The following is a 16,922-nucleotide window of genomic DNA, read 5'->3' as shown; positions in this document are numbered from 1 at the left end:
GTGCCTTTTCCCCCGCACGGATCACTTTAACGTTATTCTGTGCTGATGCACCACTGATCTCCCTTGCGTACTAACTGGGTAACTGGCTAATTGGGACTTTCCGTGTAACAAATAAACTGTGATGAAAATATTTAGTAAAAGTTATCTATACACCGCAATGCATCGATGTGACTCTCTAACATCTTGTGTAATCGACAGCATCATGGGTCCATAATAAAGGTTTTTGGGTTAGATCGCGTTTATTTATAAATGTGTCGTAACCCTCCACCACCCGACACGGCCAATCAGCAAAAAAAAAAAAGTGTCACGTTGACAAAAGACAAATAATTCACTACTTCAGCCCACCGGTGTGTTGAAGAGTTAATCCACATTTACAGTTTGAGTACGACGTTTCGCTGGTAAATACTTCCAGCATCATCGGGCAATTCTGGCGAATTCTGGCGAATTGCCCGATGATGCTGGAAGTATTTACCAGCGAAACGTCGTACTCAAACTGTAAATGTGGATTAACTCTTCAACACACCGGTGGGCTGAAGTAGTGAATTATTTGTCTTTTGTCAACGTGACACTTTTTTTTTGCTGATTGGCCGTGTCGGGTGGTGGAGGGTTACGACACATTTATAAATAAACGCGATCTAACCCAAAAACCTTTATTATGAATAATATTGGTCGCGAAAGCCTACGTGTTAAACTGAGCATCATGGGTGTTAACTCAACAGGATGTGTGTCAATATGAATAAAGTAATCCTGACAGTAAGCAAGTAATACGATTGTGATTTTAGATAATTAGATTACAAAAATATATATACAGGCTTAGGTCACAATCCGAAGTAAGCATGGGGAGTTTCGGTGGCGAGATGTTAACTACCTCGCCTGGTATGCAGGAGTGTGTGGGTTCGATCCCAGCCCTGATGCCTGTATTCTTGGAGTTTGCATGGTCCCATGGATTTTCTCCAGGTCCTCTGGTTTTTCCCTCCAGCGCTGAAAATGAATTAATGACCTGGAAGAATATAATAGCACAATAACACTGCATTTTAGATGTGAGCCATATTTTGAGATATGAAAATCCACATTTTATTTTAACAGACATCATTGCGTCGCTGTTGGGATGTATGTATGTTGAACTTCTTTCGCACTGTATGTAGCCAACCGTGCTAATCGGTTTAGGTATTTGTTTATGTCTGTGGTAGGTTGCCTTCACAAGCCATTGGCCCCGTTACGAATTAATATGAAAACGCTATTTATTTTACTTAATGATTTATGCACACATGCTGCCATTTTTTCTCTAGTTATTTGCTTGCATACACGTCAATTGTATCGTCTTTGTTTTACCTATCAGTCAAAGTTAAAGTCATCGTGCCTCCACATGTAAATAAGCAATGAGGAAGCGTTCATCTCCCTGGCCAGCCCTGAACCAGTGGTGGAAATTGCACATTCCCTTCGCATGGGCGAGCCTATCCAGAGGACATGCAATGTCAGTTCTTTACAAACCGGCACTCACTGTGTTGGGTCAGGAAGATGATGCGCTGAGTCAACCTTTGACTCTGGTTTTAAACTCGCAACCTTCCGCTTGCGAGTGGAGTCGTGTGTTACCAGTGCCATCTGGCCGCTGTTGCGTCGCAAGCATCTTGCCATGGATGCCCCTTAAAAAATACGATCTGAATAACAAGGAACTGTGACGGCTGAAGTGATGTTTACCGTTATTGTTTTGGTTTAGGAGGGGATGTGCGAGTGAACGTGTCACTTCTTTGGTTTATCCTGGGGCAGGCTCACAAGGAGTGCGGCGAGTTCAATGAGATCACGGCCAAGTCCAAGTACGTGAAGTTGGCTCGCTCGCTGCGTACCTACGGAGTGTCCTTCTTCCTCGTGAAGGTGAGAAACGGTCTCCCAGCTGCCCGCCAGCCCGGTGCAGTAACCACGAGCAGACATCGGCTCTTGTGTAGCGAGCAATGAAAAGCCGACTTCTGTGTCATGTCACACCTCAGTGGTGAATTACCACAGTGTTACTTGTTTTATTCACCCTGAATGGATGAATAATGGGTTAAGTAGGACTTTTAGATGTGAGTTGGCCACTGCCCAAGTGCCTTCAGGCTGGAAGTATGTTATATTATTATGGGGTTTTTACACCAGAAATAAATTATGCCAATTTGATTCTATGCATAATAATTAATGTAGATACATGCCCAATATGACAAGTGAAGTTTTGGGAAGTAACAAAAACTTTAAAATAAGTTGCTTAGTTTAGATGCCAGTCTATACTGATGAATAGAAGAAAGGAGCAAGCTTCTGACATTTATTGAGTTGGGATTGGGAGATGGCCAGCCTGGGATGTAATGTTTGTCTTGGTTTTGTTTCTCTGCTTTTTTAAGACAAATAAAGAATAAAATCACAATTTATTTCCACGATGCACCAAATTGTTCTAGCCACAGTTTAGCATATTTATGTAAACTGTATGAATATTCTCGCTGCCAGCTTGTGGAGTCAAGCAGTCTGGATTGACATTGGATGCCACTTTTGGTCTTGTAAACATTTGTCTGACTACAGGTATTAGTCTTGTGCAGTGCCAGCCAGTTTGCTTGAGTGTGTGTGCACATCCTGTGTACGTGTGCAATTTTTTTATCGTCCATCTGTGTGTGAGCAAGTGGCTGAGTCTGTGAGTGTGCATGGTTCTTAAGGAATTTATTCAGGTTATGTGTAAATACTAAAAGCTCAATTTAAGACACTCTAACGGCAGAGTCAAATTGTCCCTTTTCCTTCCAACAAGTGTTGTGCGGTGTTACATCATCGGAATGGAATTGGAAGAAAAGCATGCACGTCATTGGAATGGGAAAGGGTTACAGAGCATTCTTCGTACAAGAGGACATCGTAGTAATTGGAGGATACCCACGCATGCGAGGGGATAAAACTCAAAATACTCCACAGGTCTATATAAACCCATTTTCCGTTCTGGCATCTAATGGCCGCCTCACAGTCCAAGTTGTACATCTGCATGAACCGCCAACCCTTACCTTTACAATTCTTGGATTGTGTGTGTTCACCACCATCGCATTTTCGGGAAAATAACCAAAATACCCTGTAGAAGGCCTCTATAGAGCTCCCTCGAGTGGAGGCCCTTCTACCAGCAATGCCATGGGAAGGCAATTGCTTCTCTGCACATTTATCTTATTACCTTGACCATCTTGTGCCTGGCACAGGAGACACTAGCCTCCACATCGTTGAAATGAACACCAGCTCAGGGCTGCCAATGAAACACAAGTTCGTGGGATTTCAGCGGAGACGTCCCTACGACTTTTGATGCAGTAAAGAGTGCTTCTGCCATCGGCTCACGTGCTCACGTTGCTACCTGTGCCCGCGTTTTTTGTCACCCAGGAAAAGATGAAGAGCAAGAACAAGCTGGTGCCTCGCCTACTGGGCGTCACCAAGGAGTCGGTGCTGCGTGTGGACGAGCGCACCAAGGAGGTGATGCAGGAGTGGCCGCTTACCACCGTCAAGCGCTGGGCCGCCTCCCCCAAGAGCTTCACTCTCGTGCGTAAATCTTACCTCGTGATCCTCGTGCACGGTTACGGGGTTTTCCACTGCACTTAAAAGGCGTGCCAGACCTTCTCTGTACCAGAATCGTATATGTGTGTGTACGTGTAGGTTGAACTTCTTTGTGTGTGTGTGTGTGTACGTTGAATTTCTAAGGCATCGTTACGTAGCCAACCGTGCTAACCGGAGGTGCAGAATCGTACCTAGTTGTGTGCGTGGTCTTTTTCCCTTCTTTCCCAATCCCATTTTGTGCACTCACCTCCCAGCCCCTCTTTGTACACATCCTGATCATGATTTATTGTATCTGTTCACCTCCTTCGGCCTAGTGTTTGACTGAAGGAGGCCAAACCTTCACGGTGCAGGGTTCTCGGTGAAATCAGAAGGTTAGGGTCAAGGTACAATGTTATCTTTAAAAATGAAATTTTGGGGTGCCCTAGTTTCAGCCGTGATTGATAAAACAACATTTGAGAAAGGACAATAACGAACAGCAACATTATAACTGTGGCCCGCTTTGATACGAGGCTCATGGTTTAGCATCCTCCACAAAGGGTTATTCCAGACAATATCCCGGGTCTTTGGGACCTAGACCCAGTTGTAAAGTTGTGGGGAAATTTATAAAATTTAATATTGGGCTTAGAACTAGTTCAGCTCATGTCTTGCACACTTTAAAGTTGCTGTGACAATGTGCCACGCACATCTTGGGGTGACCTTGTTCGATTTGTGAGAAGCATTACTTTTACGTTGTCGACATGTTGACACATCTCCCACCACTGGCTATCCATCCCAACTGCACCATTTTCAATTACAGCCAAAAAAAACTACATCACCATAATTAACATTTCATTGCATGGTTAAAAATAATAGGTGAATGATTTGGCCAATGGCTTAACTCTGTAAGAGGGGCTTAGATTTGTAGAACAGCAGAGAAAGTCCTTTGTCTTGCTTGAGTCAGGATATGAGTGTAATACATTCACAGCCTCATTGGCTGCGCTACGTGTGATGGACTCGGTAAACTCGCTCTCACATTCTCACATGCCCGTAAAAATCAGCTTTGCCAAACAAAGTCTCTGGCTCCACGTAGCACAGCGGGGAACACTGCAAAGCATCGTTAACACTGGCAGTGTATTAATACAGAGTGTGGCGTGATGACTTTCCTGAATACACGGGGTCACGTGTCCCAAGCTGTGATGATTGTGTGTGAGCAAAGCCTGCAGGCTTTTTGATATTGTTGGTTCTAGTGTGCTGGATGGTTACTCTCTCAAACAAGATGGTAATTAAGCCTCCTACACAAGCCAGTTGGCTAAAGTGATATATGGCATGAGAAAGGACTTCTGAAAATACTTTCATAGTCTCATTTTATCTACTTAAGCACTCCTGGGGAGCAAAGAGCATAGGCAGCATCGTGAGCATGAAGCGTAGAGTGTGTGAACCATTGTGTTTGTGTGAGTGTGTATGTATGAGGGGAGTGGTGGCACAGTGGTTAACGCGCTGCACTAGGCACCCGGAGAGCCGAGTTTGATTTCCGCTCAAGGCCAATACCAGTGACGATTATATGATCGACCCAGCCTCAAATGATTTCCTAGTGCGGTGTATAAACATCACCACTCGGGACAGCACTTGTCCCAAGTTTAAGGCTATATGGGGGATCTTTGCATATGACTTATGAGAGTTGGCAGTGTTGAGAGTTTAAACACTGTTATGATCTACAAACCTGGGTTAAATTCCCAGTCATTCATACATCACAATCAAGTGTTAGTTTGTGCATTGTTGGTCGTCTCAGCCCGAAATTAGTACTTAAACATGGACACTGTGGAGGCAAAAGTAATGCTACCGGCTCGTATACAGTGTCGTCCTCCAAATTTCCCCCTCCGTGACATTTGTCTTTATTGCGTGTGCTTGCATGCACGTGCGTGTGTCTGTGCGTGCACTCCAGGACTTTGGCGACTACCAAGTGGGATACTACTCAGTGCAGACGACAGAAGGCGAGCAAATTTCCCAGCTCATTGCTGGATACATTGACATCATCCTCAAAAAGGTGAGCGCGACGATGGGCACGTTTGACTTGTGATCCAGCATAGATGGCTCTTTATGATTTGGTTCTTGTGAACAAAAGAGGTGAAACCTTATTACTCGCATTCGTGAATGATCCCAATGGGCTGTTGTTGAAGGGAATTCAAAACGGAAGTTTCTAGGCAATCAAAAGTACCTGTTTATTTCTGTTGGTCGATAACATACCTCGTGGGTGGGCTTCATTGCACAAAATATAGTGTTCACCTGGGTGAAGCCAGCTTGATTATAGGGAAAAAGTGTTCAGCTATAGCTGAATACCCCAGGCATGTTTTTTTGCATTTGTTTTGTCAACCTTGAACTGTGAGCAGATGGCAAAGTGAAAAAGGTTATTTTTATTATATTTTAAATTAGTTTTTTTGTTGACAGAAACAAGCAAAGGACAGGTTTGGGCTGGAGGGCGATGAGGAATCTACGATGCTCGAAGAATCCGTCTCGCCCAAAAAGTATGTCTTTAGCACTGTTTAAATGTGTTGTTTATAAAATTCAGACTTTATGTATTATTCACTCAATGTAAAATCTGTTTACCCAGCAAAGCCTCAATGAGTCTCGAAACTCTTTTTCAGAAGGAGCTTTTTAAATGTTTGCAGTAGGGGGAGGGCAACGATTTATGTGTTTCCAAATAAAGACATTTCCGAGTAAGTTTTTTATTTATTTGGAACATTTGGACTATTATGCCAGCACATAATGAGCTACGCTTATTCGAATTAAATGACAAATATTCTATACCTAATGCACAAATGGAATATTCAAAACTCTCCAATTTGCGATGGTATCCATCCAGAACAGACCATACAACTCACAATGATGCAATGCCAAATCCATAAATATGAAGGAGACAATCACAGCGATACAACTCCGCTTCTCCTGACGCAATTGTCTGGCTTGGCCACCTGAATGTGAAATTGTCAGTTGTTGCTCTGGCATCTCCCATCAGCCGTACGGAAGAAGAAGATGGAGAATAATATGAAGAAGAAGGATCTTTAATGTCCACAAGTGAAACAGACGGTGCATATATTACGGTTAACGCAGTGAGTGAGTGTATTAACCAAGGCGGCCCGTTGCAATTGAACAGCGAATCTCTGCAATAAGCTGCGAACGTGCTGCTGCTGGGCCATGTCCACTGCCCCCAACACATTGCATCAAATTTCAGGGAGAAAAAAAAATAAGTAATGGAAAAAATGTATTACATCAAAAATTGGGGTATTATTATCTGAAAGAAAATACTTCATCTAAAAAAAAAGCCACACTGTTTAAAATAGTGAAGTACTTCAAATGGTCCCATTTAGTGCAACACCTGAATTGAATGAATCAGTCAAGGGGGCTGGGGGACAGTGGCTGAGGGAGAGCGCTATTTAACCCCCTCACTGTCCCGTCGAGGGCGACTTTCGGGCAGGTGGTGAGGGAACGTGGACGTACGACCACCGCACTTATGTGTTATTTTATTTTAGCGCGATCCCCCAGCCCCCACCCCCCCCCCCCCTTTCATACCCCCGACTCTTGTTTCCCCTGGAGGCCTGCGACTACCCCTCCGTAAGTTGAATGTACTCCCCCCCCACCCACCTTCTTCCCTTACCATCCCTTCCCCCACCCAGATAAAAGCACATTGGCTTCCCAACGCAATTCCTTTGTGTGAAAGAGGCGACAGATGTATACCCCCCCCCCCCACACCCCAGGTCTGAGGGCCCCGCGTTTGTCCCCGTCCGGTTCTGTCACCTAAAGCGTTGTTATGGGCCTGTGTTGTTGTTTCAAAAAATGCTAATTAACAAAAAAATATAGTGAAGTACTTCAAGGCATATTTGCCAGCGACATTGAACTTAAAGGGGCTTAAAAATGTCACGATAAGCGCATCGGTTTGCTTCAGCTGGAGTGCCGGCAGTGGCTGTGAACACGGCTGGAGAATCTGGGGGTGGATTGTACTGTGGAGAAAAAAAATAATCTAACCGTGAGCCATGCACATCCTAAATATATCAGGAGATTGCTTTGTAGTGGAAGAAATTCACGTGTGACTTTGATTGAAAGATAAACACCCACCGTGCTTCATGAGAACACTGCTCAAAACACTCGGCTCAAAGAACAGCTCAGGTACACATCACAATCTGACTAATTTTGGCCCATCATCTCACTGGTATCGAATAAAAAAGGGGGTACTAATTTATTGTAGATACTGGCCCCTGCGATGAAAATGTGTATTTTCCACCATGTGCTTTGAGCCACCAACAGGAATTAAGGGTGCCCTCTTTACCTGACTTTACCGAATAGAACCAAAGAGTATGGATCCTTGCAGTCACGAAAGCTTCAAATCTAGAATTTGTGCCCTCTTGCTTGTTTGAGGAGAGAGACACTTTGCCGTGGGTTTCTACACTGCCTTTGAGAGGTGCCCCGGCAATGTTCGTGAATTGCAAGAGCCACTTAGATAAATGGGTTTCATAACATTGTAATTTCATATTGTACTTAAATTCCCAGACTCGCTTTTCCTTGCTGTGCACTGCGGCGAGTGGGATGAAGCACAGGAAATCGCGAACCTCGAGTGTGTCAATCACAAGGGACGCATTATAATTAACTCATTTATGCCGTCAGACTACCAAAGGAGGCAGGTAACTGGGTAATTCCACTCGGTAAAAATATAATGCTCCTCTTTGCGTGTGCAGTCAAATACTATTTCCATCTTCTGGCTGATTAATTTATGATTCAATTCAACGTAACAAAAAATAGCTAGTCATTACCACAACAATTGAAAGGGGGACGGGGGGGGGAATGGTCGTTTTTGTAACTTGGGTTATTTTGAGGTCATGAGGCTGGGTTATTTTGGGAACAACAGCAAGCGTGATATAAAGATCACATCATGAATTCACAATGCTTTCTTCGAATTAACAATTTCAGGTTCACTTATGCTTCTAAAATTACAGCCCTATACTCTGACCGTAGACTTTGTGGAATGATTTTGTATGCTGGCCGCTACTGTCCTCACATTCACCCGAGTGAGCTGCTCACGTGACCACGCCTACCTTTTAATTGCCTTTGGAATCCTTGTGTCATTGTCAAAAAAATTGTAATTTATCATGAAATATAATAATCTGTTGTATGTTAAGTAGCGGTGATCCAGTTATACACCGTAAATAGCGTAATAAGAGATTCTCGGCAACAGAATCTGGTAATTGATTTAGAGTTCGGAATTAACTATAACCAATTATTTCCCCACAATTACATTGCAGTCATCATCATCGGCCATTATCAATCCACTGCTGGATGAAGGCCTCCCCAATCCACCACTGACTTTGCCCATTCCTTCGATGTAACAATCCACCTAGCATCTGCACACCAGCTGATTACATTTTCTCCGCCTCCACAGTTGACCTCCTCTCGGTTGCAAAATGCCAAACACAGGACTTCATAACGGTTGCTTGTAAAACCTCGAGCAATGAGCAATCAGAAACTGATTACTCTACGGAAGTAACTCTCCCAATGCTTAGCATACGCATGCCTCAGGAGGAAATACTCACGCTGTTTGTAGTCCACCTCCCTCTCCCGCTTAACCCCGGGTCCCTCTCCACCGCTCGCTGTTCCTTTCAGGTCCACCATCCTGCAGCAGCAGTACAACCGCGTGGGCAAGGTGGAGCATGCCTCCGTGGCGCTGCCGGCCATCATGAGGCCGGGCGCGGGTGGGCCGGACACCGTCAACTGGGGCATGATGCCTGTGGCCCAGCAGCAGGTCACCAGCGGACAGATGCACAAGGGCCACATGCCCCCGCTGGTGAGTGCGGCCGCTCCGATAGCTAAGATTGTCTTGATTGGATGAAAGTAATCTTTTATATTAACCCTTTGCCCGGTCCGAGACGTTTCCAAGTTGCAGAGTGGATCCCGTTTACCGCTGTATCCCGGAATGCGCAAGCGGTTTGCGTTAATTTTATTTAGCGAGGCATAGCGCCACTGTTTTAAGAGAAGTAGTCACCGCAGAGAACCGTAGCGACACAACCGCACTCTGTGATAGCTGGCTCCAAGCTGTGCCACTTGCCCTCCCGCATGGCCTTTTACTTACGATCCTGTACGTGTACATCATTGGAATGGGAAAGGGTTAATATGTTGCATCAGTCACCAGACTGTCAGGTACATTCTGTTACGAGGAAGGACATGAAGGCAATACAGTACCTTGTATTTGCTAATATTAGCCAATTACTTGCAAAAGTGTAGCACTAATTATGTAAATTTAGTGAGTTCAATCTGGGACTGTTTACGGTAAACATTAATTGCAAGAGGACAGGACAGACTACATACAGCCAGGGTATATATATAAAAATGTGTTTCTTCATCACTGTCCAATTTCCCAATAATGTTTGAAAGACAATTTGCGAAGTATACTTGAATGGATTTTTTTCACCTTTTCAATGATTGAGTGATGTTGACGATTGAGTATATAATTAAATGTGAGCTTTAGAATGTACAAGCCGCATGCACGTGTGTGTGTGCAGTGCACTCGGGCTCGCTAACAGCACTTGCTCCTACAGTCTGTTAAGGCTATACGGGGGATTTTTGTATTTTTCTTTGGTGCACAATTTATCACACTACGTTACGATCCCAGTGACTTGGGTTTGATTTCCCACCAAGCACATTCATGACAACTGGCATACAAATCTGTCTTAGGCCTCGCCTAGGTTAACTTGGCCTTAAGTGAGTGCCTGGTGCAGTTTACAACCATCCGCACTGGGGAGTCAAAGATGGTCGTGTTCCATGCCGGCCTTCACTAACAGCCCTTGCCCCTATGGTGCTCACCAACAGTGCTTTCCACTTTATGTTATATTAGGGTGATGAACGCAGGAATGTTGGTGAATTCGTAATGTCACTTGCAAACTGCACTGCAGCCCCCGATGACCTGATTATAACTCCTCAGCTCTGGACATGGGCAGAAAGTGATAACTTTACCAGGACATGGGCCTCCTGCATGTAAACTTGGCTCGTAACGTTTGTCGCCTGCCCCATTGTAAATGATGAATACACTGGCAGAGATATCAAAGGTGATAAGGAAAATGCTGCTTGCCCCCGTGTGACTACTGCCTCATGTGCTTTGCTTCTCAGTTGGTGGTCAATTAAGAAACTTTTCTGCACGTGACTTTTTGTTTTAGCTTCCAAATTCTCCATGGCAGCTTCAGTGAAATATTACAAACTTTGTCGCTTTTGTTTTGCAGCACAGTTGCACTTTATTGAGCCGTTATAGTCAGTCACGGCCCATATATTTCATCATTAATACTTTACGGGCTGGTATAGGCTCGAGAGCCAACCATCTGCTCCTGCATAAATGGCCCTTCCCAAGCAGCGCGCACGAGCTAAGCAGGGGATATAGGCAAATAATTGCTTAAATTAGGGGACGTGTAATAATGATCTCTGGAACGTGCTTTTATTTGTAATTCTTTTGTACAACTTCCCACCGAAAAAATCGGCCACCGTTTTCTTAATTTTCGACGCGTTTGCCCCTAACAATGCTGTCAAGTCTGTACGACCTCATTCCAGCCAATCACATCATTTTTGCTTGTGCAGCATGATTTTTATTTTTTCATGATTCGCATCATAGTTAGACCCAGATTAAGTAATATTTTCTCATCGTTGGAGCTCATGCTGAGTGGGGCAGGATCGAAAAAAAAAATCGGTGAAGGCAACATTATTATACAACAGTTGCTGTTTAATAACAGCTTTACCACCTCTGCCCATGTGAGACTGGCAAGCGGATGTTAATGTTGTGCCTGCCTGCCCACGTGTGCGTGCGTGCGTGCGCGCATGCCTGCGTACATGTGCAGTCTTCAGCGCAGCAGGCTCTTGTGGGCACCATAACGTCCAGCATGCAGGCCGTGCAGCAGGCACACGGGGACCTGGGAGACATGGATTCCCTGCCGCCCCTTGGCGACGACGCTGTGAGTATCCCCCATTCGCACCGCCCACCTCCTGCCCTCCCTAATCTATACCCTGCTTGGATGCATGAACGCGAAAGCGACTTTAGCACAGTGCAGTGTGTCAATTGCAGGCCCACGCACATTCTTATAAACGACCGAACTCGAGTCGGAAGTGAGGGAGATAACGCTCTTGGCACAATTATCGCGCGTAAATGTTAAAGCACGACACGTTGAAGACGCACCCTTTCAGCCGTTGCTACGTTACACTCGCTAAGGTCTGCGAGTGCTCGAATGTACGAAGCAAATTAATTAGGATCCTTTGCGACAGCACTTTAAAGGCACGTTTTGCAAAGCCAGGATAATTGGACCACTTGATCACTTTTGCACATGTGCCATTGTCTGAGATATGTTTCCCGTTATATTTTCTTTGTATCAGTTTGTAAACTATGACAATGGTCATCAATGACTTTAATTGAGAGTAATAAAAAAAAATGTCAATTACACTATTAGTGATTATCTTCAATACAAATCATCGTTTACTTTATTGAGACCGATACAGATATAGCCGTCAGGAAATTTAATTGACATACACAGTGGCGAGAGGGGCGCCAAGGTGGTGAGATGTTAACTACCTCGCCTGGTATGCAGGAGGTTTGTGGGTTGGATCCCGACCCTAACGCCTGTTGTATATTTGGAGTTTGCGGTGTCTGTCTCTCTCCGTGGTCGCGTGTGTTTTTCTCCGGGTCATCTTTTTTTCCCTCCACATTTATTAACATGCCTTTTAGAGTATTTGGTTGCTATAAATTTCCACGTGATAAGCCACTTTATTGAGTTATAATTTGTGGCCAGATGGCTTCTGAAAAAGAGCTACATCGCTCAGTGAGCCTTACCTGGTAAAATAAAAAAAAACATCTGTTTTGTTGGTTATTGATAACAATAATTGACTGATTTCTGTTTATAATAACAGAACTAACCTTAACACTTCACAAACTCGGCATTGACTCCAAGCATTCATCACTTACCCCCTTCACCACCCCACAATGACCAGCGTGGTGAAATATGATCAAACGACCCCTTTGACTGACTCCTTTCAGTGAGCAGTGGATTGACAAAATTGCTTTACAACATTTAATTTTAATTTAAAACCTCACACTTAAGTTTTAGTTTTGTGTTAGGTGAGTGTTTGTGGTCGCAATTGTTTGGAGCTTGGTGAGCATTGCCATTTGAATGAAAGTGGCGGGCACTTGGATAGGACATACGGAAGGAAATGTAGATCGATTTAAAAGCAAATCTAGTGGTTTCACTTGACAACGCCACAAGCCCACAATCGTGGGTCTCGCGAAGCAGCGCACACCCACAACACAGAGATGATTTTCCTTGTGGTCAGGGGTAACGTTATACTATACCCCACCCTTGCAAAAGAGGCACTGTTTCATGTGTCTGAATGGGTTTTATTTCATCCACAGGTTAAATAAAACGATACTTCAATTGGTCACACGTTCAGAGTGACTCTTTGCCTCTAAAACCCCTGACTCTGTCATATTAGGGGTGCCATGGTGGTGAGATTTTAACTTCCTCGCCTGGTATACAGGAGGCAGTGGGTTCGATCCCAACCCTGACGCCTGCTGTATATTTGGAGTTTGCATGTTCTCCTCGTGGTTGTGTTGATTTTTCCTCCGGATTTTCCCTCCACACTTAGAATCAACACGCGTATAGAGTATTTGGCTGCTATAATATCCACGTCATGATAATCAACTTCGTTGGGCTATCATTTGTGGCAACCAAGTCGCTGCTGAAAAAGAGAGCTATATAGCTCAGTGGGCATTACCTGGTAAAATATAAAAAAAAGCTTAGTAAAGCAACAGGTTTATTCATCATCAGCCATGGTCAATCCACTGTAGGATGAAGACCTCCCTAACCGGCCACTTTTTCCCGCGACCCTGCGATCTAAAAATCCACTCAGCACCTGCACACAAGCTAATTTCATGACTCCATCTCTTTGGTGGATGCCCTCTCGGCGCGCGTTGGCTGCCACTCCATTCCTTGGCTGTCACTCCACCGGCTGTCATCCCGTAATAACTTGACCATCGCCCGTAGATGCTTCTCATGACGTGTCCTGCCCAAGCCAACCTATTTTTCTATTTACATACATGTGCTAAACATATCCCACTACCTGTTTATTACATGCCATGGTATGTTGGTAAATTTGTCAACATGGTATATATATATGTTTTTAAAATATATACGCATAGAAAATTACTTTACATTCATCTGCGCCCTTGTATTTTCATAGTACGTAACATTTTTTTTAAGCATATCAAAGAAAACACACGTTGGTAATTTTGTGTGGAATTTATTTTTTTAAGTTGAAGCCTGAACTGTTTCCTCCAATTTGTGTGTGTATGCAAATATACTACACAGGAAAAGGGTCACTTTTCAAATAACGTTGTTCATCTCACAACGTGAGAGGACTGGCGTCTTTTCAAGGTGCGGCTTCTTGCAGGAATCCCAGTCGTGGCGTCGGAACAAGATGGACGAGTCCAAGCATGAAATCCACTCGCAGGTGGACGCCATCACCGCTCACACGGCTTCCGTCGTCAACCTCACCGCAGGTACTTGATAGGTGGTTTGTTGCTGTTGTAAGCATCTCGGTTTTGTGCCGTATGATGTCACAGCATTTCATCACTCTACCCAGGTGCGTGTAAAACATATGTAATAAAGAAAATCACAGCCATTCGTCATTTCCACTTGCGTGTGAAGGCCTCTCCTCATTGTTTCGGTCGTGTTGGGTTGTTTAACCACACTTCTTCACGCTGGTTAGTGTGGATTAATGAAGGGGAGGCTAGGCCAAGGGGAGGAGACACAGGACCAGTTCATTTATTCACTCGTCACTGATGTTATCCGTGGCTGGGAATGGAACTCGGGTCAACGGGTTCAGAACACAGTATGTGAACCACTGTGCCAACACTCCACCCGGATTGGTATAGCTGTTGTTTCAATTGGACAGCAGTGATCCTCTTTAAGCAAACAGTCAATCCATATAAGCAACACTTGGGTGTTGCCTGAATTGGAAAAAGAAGTGCTAACAAATGCAATGTTAACATTGCATTTCAGGCAATCTCAAGGGTGTTCCTCTCATCAAGTGGCGTTGTGTAGCACGCTTAAACAATCCCCACGAAGCAACGTGGTGTGGGGGAGGCCTTCATCCAACAGTGGATTGACAGTTCTGTAAAGAATGTCTTTATTAGTATTATTATAATTTTACATGTTAATATTCATTTTAAGGCAGTCCATTATCCCTCCGAGATCCATAAAGAGAAGACCATTTTGTGAGAAGCAAACAGGGTCTCTCCTTTGGAAAGACTGGCCTTGCCACAGTAATGCGGAATTTAACTTGTGCACTTCTGCAGCCATTTCCAAGAATTCGTGACCACCGGTGATCTCCGTGCCAATATCGTAGACCTGTTGGTGACCCATGGTGGATTCTGAATGTGCTGTCGCCACTGCTGCCACCCAGGAGACCCCGCAGACACGGACTACACGGCCGTGGGCTGTGCCGTTACCACCATCTCGTCCAACCTGACGGAGATGTCGAAGGGCGTGCGTCTGCTCGCTGCACTACTCGACGATGAGGGGGCCAACGGGCAGGACCTGATGCAGGCAGCACGAGGCCTGGCGTCCGCTGTGTCCGACCTGCTCAAGACGGTTGACCCCAGCACGGCCGAGGTGAGAGAGGAGTTTTGTGTCGAGCGGCGAGCGATGGGTTGCCGTGGTCAGGAACTGTTTTCACAAGGTGGGCGGGATGGCTGAGGGTGTAAATGCCTTCTCAGGACACTTTAACTGTAAAATCTGATAATAATAAAAATTCGACTGGGTTTTTAGCTGCTCTTGAGTTCTCAAGTGGAGTGCATTGATAGGTTTATTCCATGGTCAACAAAACCTAATCATTTTAAATTGTGTTTTTTTTACGTACTTCAGCGTATTCCATATCTAAACGTAAAAAATAATAATTGCCATGGTGTGCTTGTGGTGTCGATACAAATGCCTCTTCAATTTAATTCAGGATAAATATTGATGTTTTACAGTGTTGTACTCTGATACAAGGTGCTGTGCTGATCGCTGCAAGGATTCCAGTTGTAATTTCTTCATCCCATGGCATCTCTGATAGCACAATTGTCATGGGATTGGTGTAAGCTGCTCCGTGGAGCCTAGTTCATGGTGGAGTAGGTGTGGCATTTACATTAGATGTGTGTTTTGCAAAGCAAATAATTCTTCATACACAAGCACATGTTCATGCACTTGCTTGCTTACACCATGTTTTGATTTGTGTGTGTGTTTTATTTATGACTGCTAAAAATCTAGCTAAGGGCCCTGTACTCTTTCTCTGCAATATTTACGTCTTTGTATTATGTATTTGTTGCTGCTTTGCTCACGTGCTACAGATCTCTCTTGTAAAATAGCATGGCAACTGGCTAAACAGAACCATCCGTGTAACAAATCAAGTAAACTAAAATACATATGATCACATACTGTACAGCATGTGAATGCGTGCATGTACATATAGACCGGGTAGTGCTTAACGCTGAACTTGCACGCCACGTGTTCAAATCCTAGCTGAGGGGTTAACTCAGCCCATCATTTATCTGGGTTTATTAAAAAGATTATCACTTTGTCTGATGTCACAATTAATCATCATTAAGTATAAACTGCCTCCTGCCATAGGAATGTGAATTTTTGCCATCAGCTCAGATTCATGCCACCCCAATGCTCGTTCAAGTTTGAAGACACTGATTTTGAAAGGAATGTGTGAGGATGAAGTTCTCTGACCTTAAAGTGGAGAACAAGTCACAGAGAACAGGTCACCCTGAACTCATGTTAGTCACAACGCTACCTCCGTCACCTAACCACCACATAATGTTATCATGTAGCTTGCATAGCAGTCGGCCTTGTCGGTATCGAAACTCTGAAGGTGCAGGTCTGAAGACCCAAAACGGATTCAGAAATGTGAGGCCAGCACTTCTGTTCCCAGAAGACTCTAAAACGATCACCGCTCATATGATCATCCGTGATGATCAGTACACTGCTCGAGGGGATCCTCTTCAAGCTATGGCCATCTCGCAACAGTACATCTCGCATCTACACATGAACTGATGTCATCCATCTCCGTGGTCCACACTCCGTTGGGCACGTTTCTATTATCATCTGCCACCCCACATTTTTGCTTAACTATTAGGTGGTGGAAGAATCATGTCAGTATGCACAAACATATTTTTTTAAAGAGCAATCATGAGTGGCAGGAGAAAATAAAAATAACACCAGCATGACGTCATTATTAGGTGTGACCGACCTTGCTTTGTTTACCACTTTTCGTATCGCTAACCACAGCAGCCTTCAAGCAAACGGCTTACTTGCGAGTGTTTGGAAATGAGGTCATGGGCCAGTGTG

The 16,922-nt window shown here is 44.4% G+C and overlaps 1 protein-coding gene across 9 annotated transcripts in view; it reads left to right on the top strand.

Moving 5' to 3' along the window:
• The window catches only part of LOC116937147 (talin-2-like), a 246,255-nt gene that overhangs the window by 139,206 nt on the left and 90,127 nt on the right, over window positions 1-16,922 (top strand). For all 9 annotated transcript variants that reach the window (XM_076065751.1, XM_032944800.2, XM_032944373.2 and 6 more), the window contains 8 exons: window positions 1,768-1,872; window positions 3,370-3,525; window positions 5,462-5,563; window positions 5,965-6,041; window positions 9,169-9,349; window positions 11,385-11,498; window positions 13,981-14,089; window positions 14,995-15,203. In XM_076065751.1, coding sequence (XP_075921866.1) covers window positions 1,768-1,872; window positions 3,370-3,525; window positions 5,462-5,563; window positions 5,965-6,041; window positions 9,169-9,349; window positions 11,385-11,498; window positions 13,981-14,089; window positions 14,995-15,203 — 1,053 coding nt within the window. The remainder of the gene's footprint in view (window positions 1-1,767; window positions 1,873-3,369; window positions 3,526-5,461; window positions 5,564-5,964; window positions 6,042-9,168; window positions 9,350-11,384; window positions 11,499-13,980; window positions 14,090-14,994; window positions 15,204-16,922) is intronic.

Source organism: Petromyzon marinus, chromosome 1 (genome assembly GCF_048934315.1).
Source record: "Petromyzon marinus isolate PM22_M1 ecotype Great Lakes invasive population chromosome 1, UKy_Petmar_22M1.pri1.0, whole genome shotgun sequence".
Classification (NCBI taxonomy): domain Eukaryota; kingdom Metazoa; phylum Chordata; class Hyperoartia; order Petromyzontiformes; family Petromyzontidae; genus Petromyzon; species Petromyzon marinus.
This window is presented reverse-complemented; position numbering and strand designations above follow the sequence as displayed.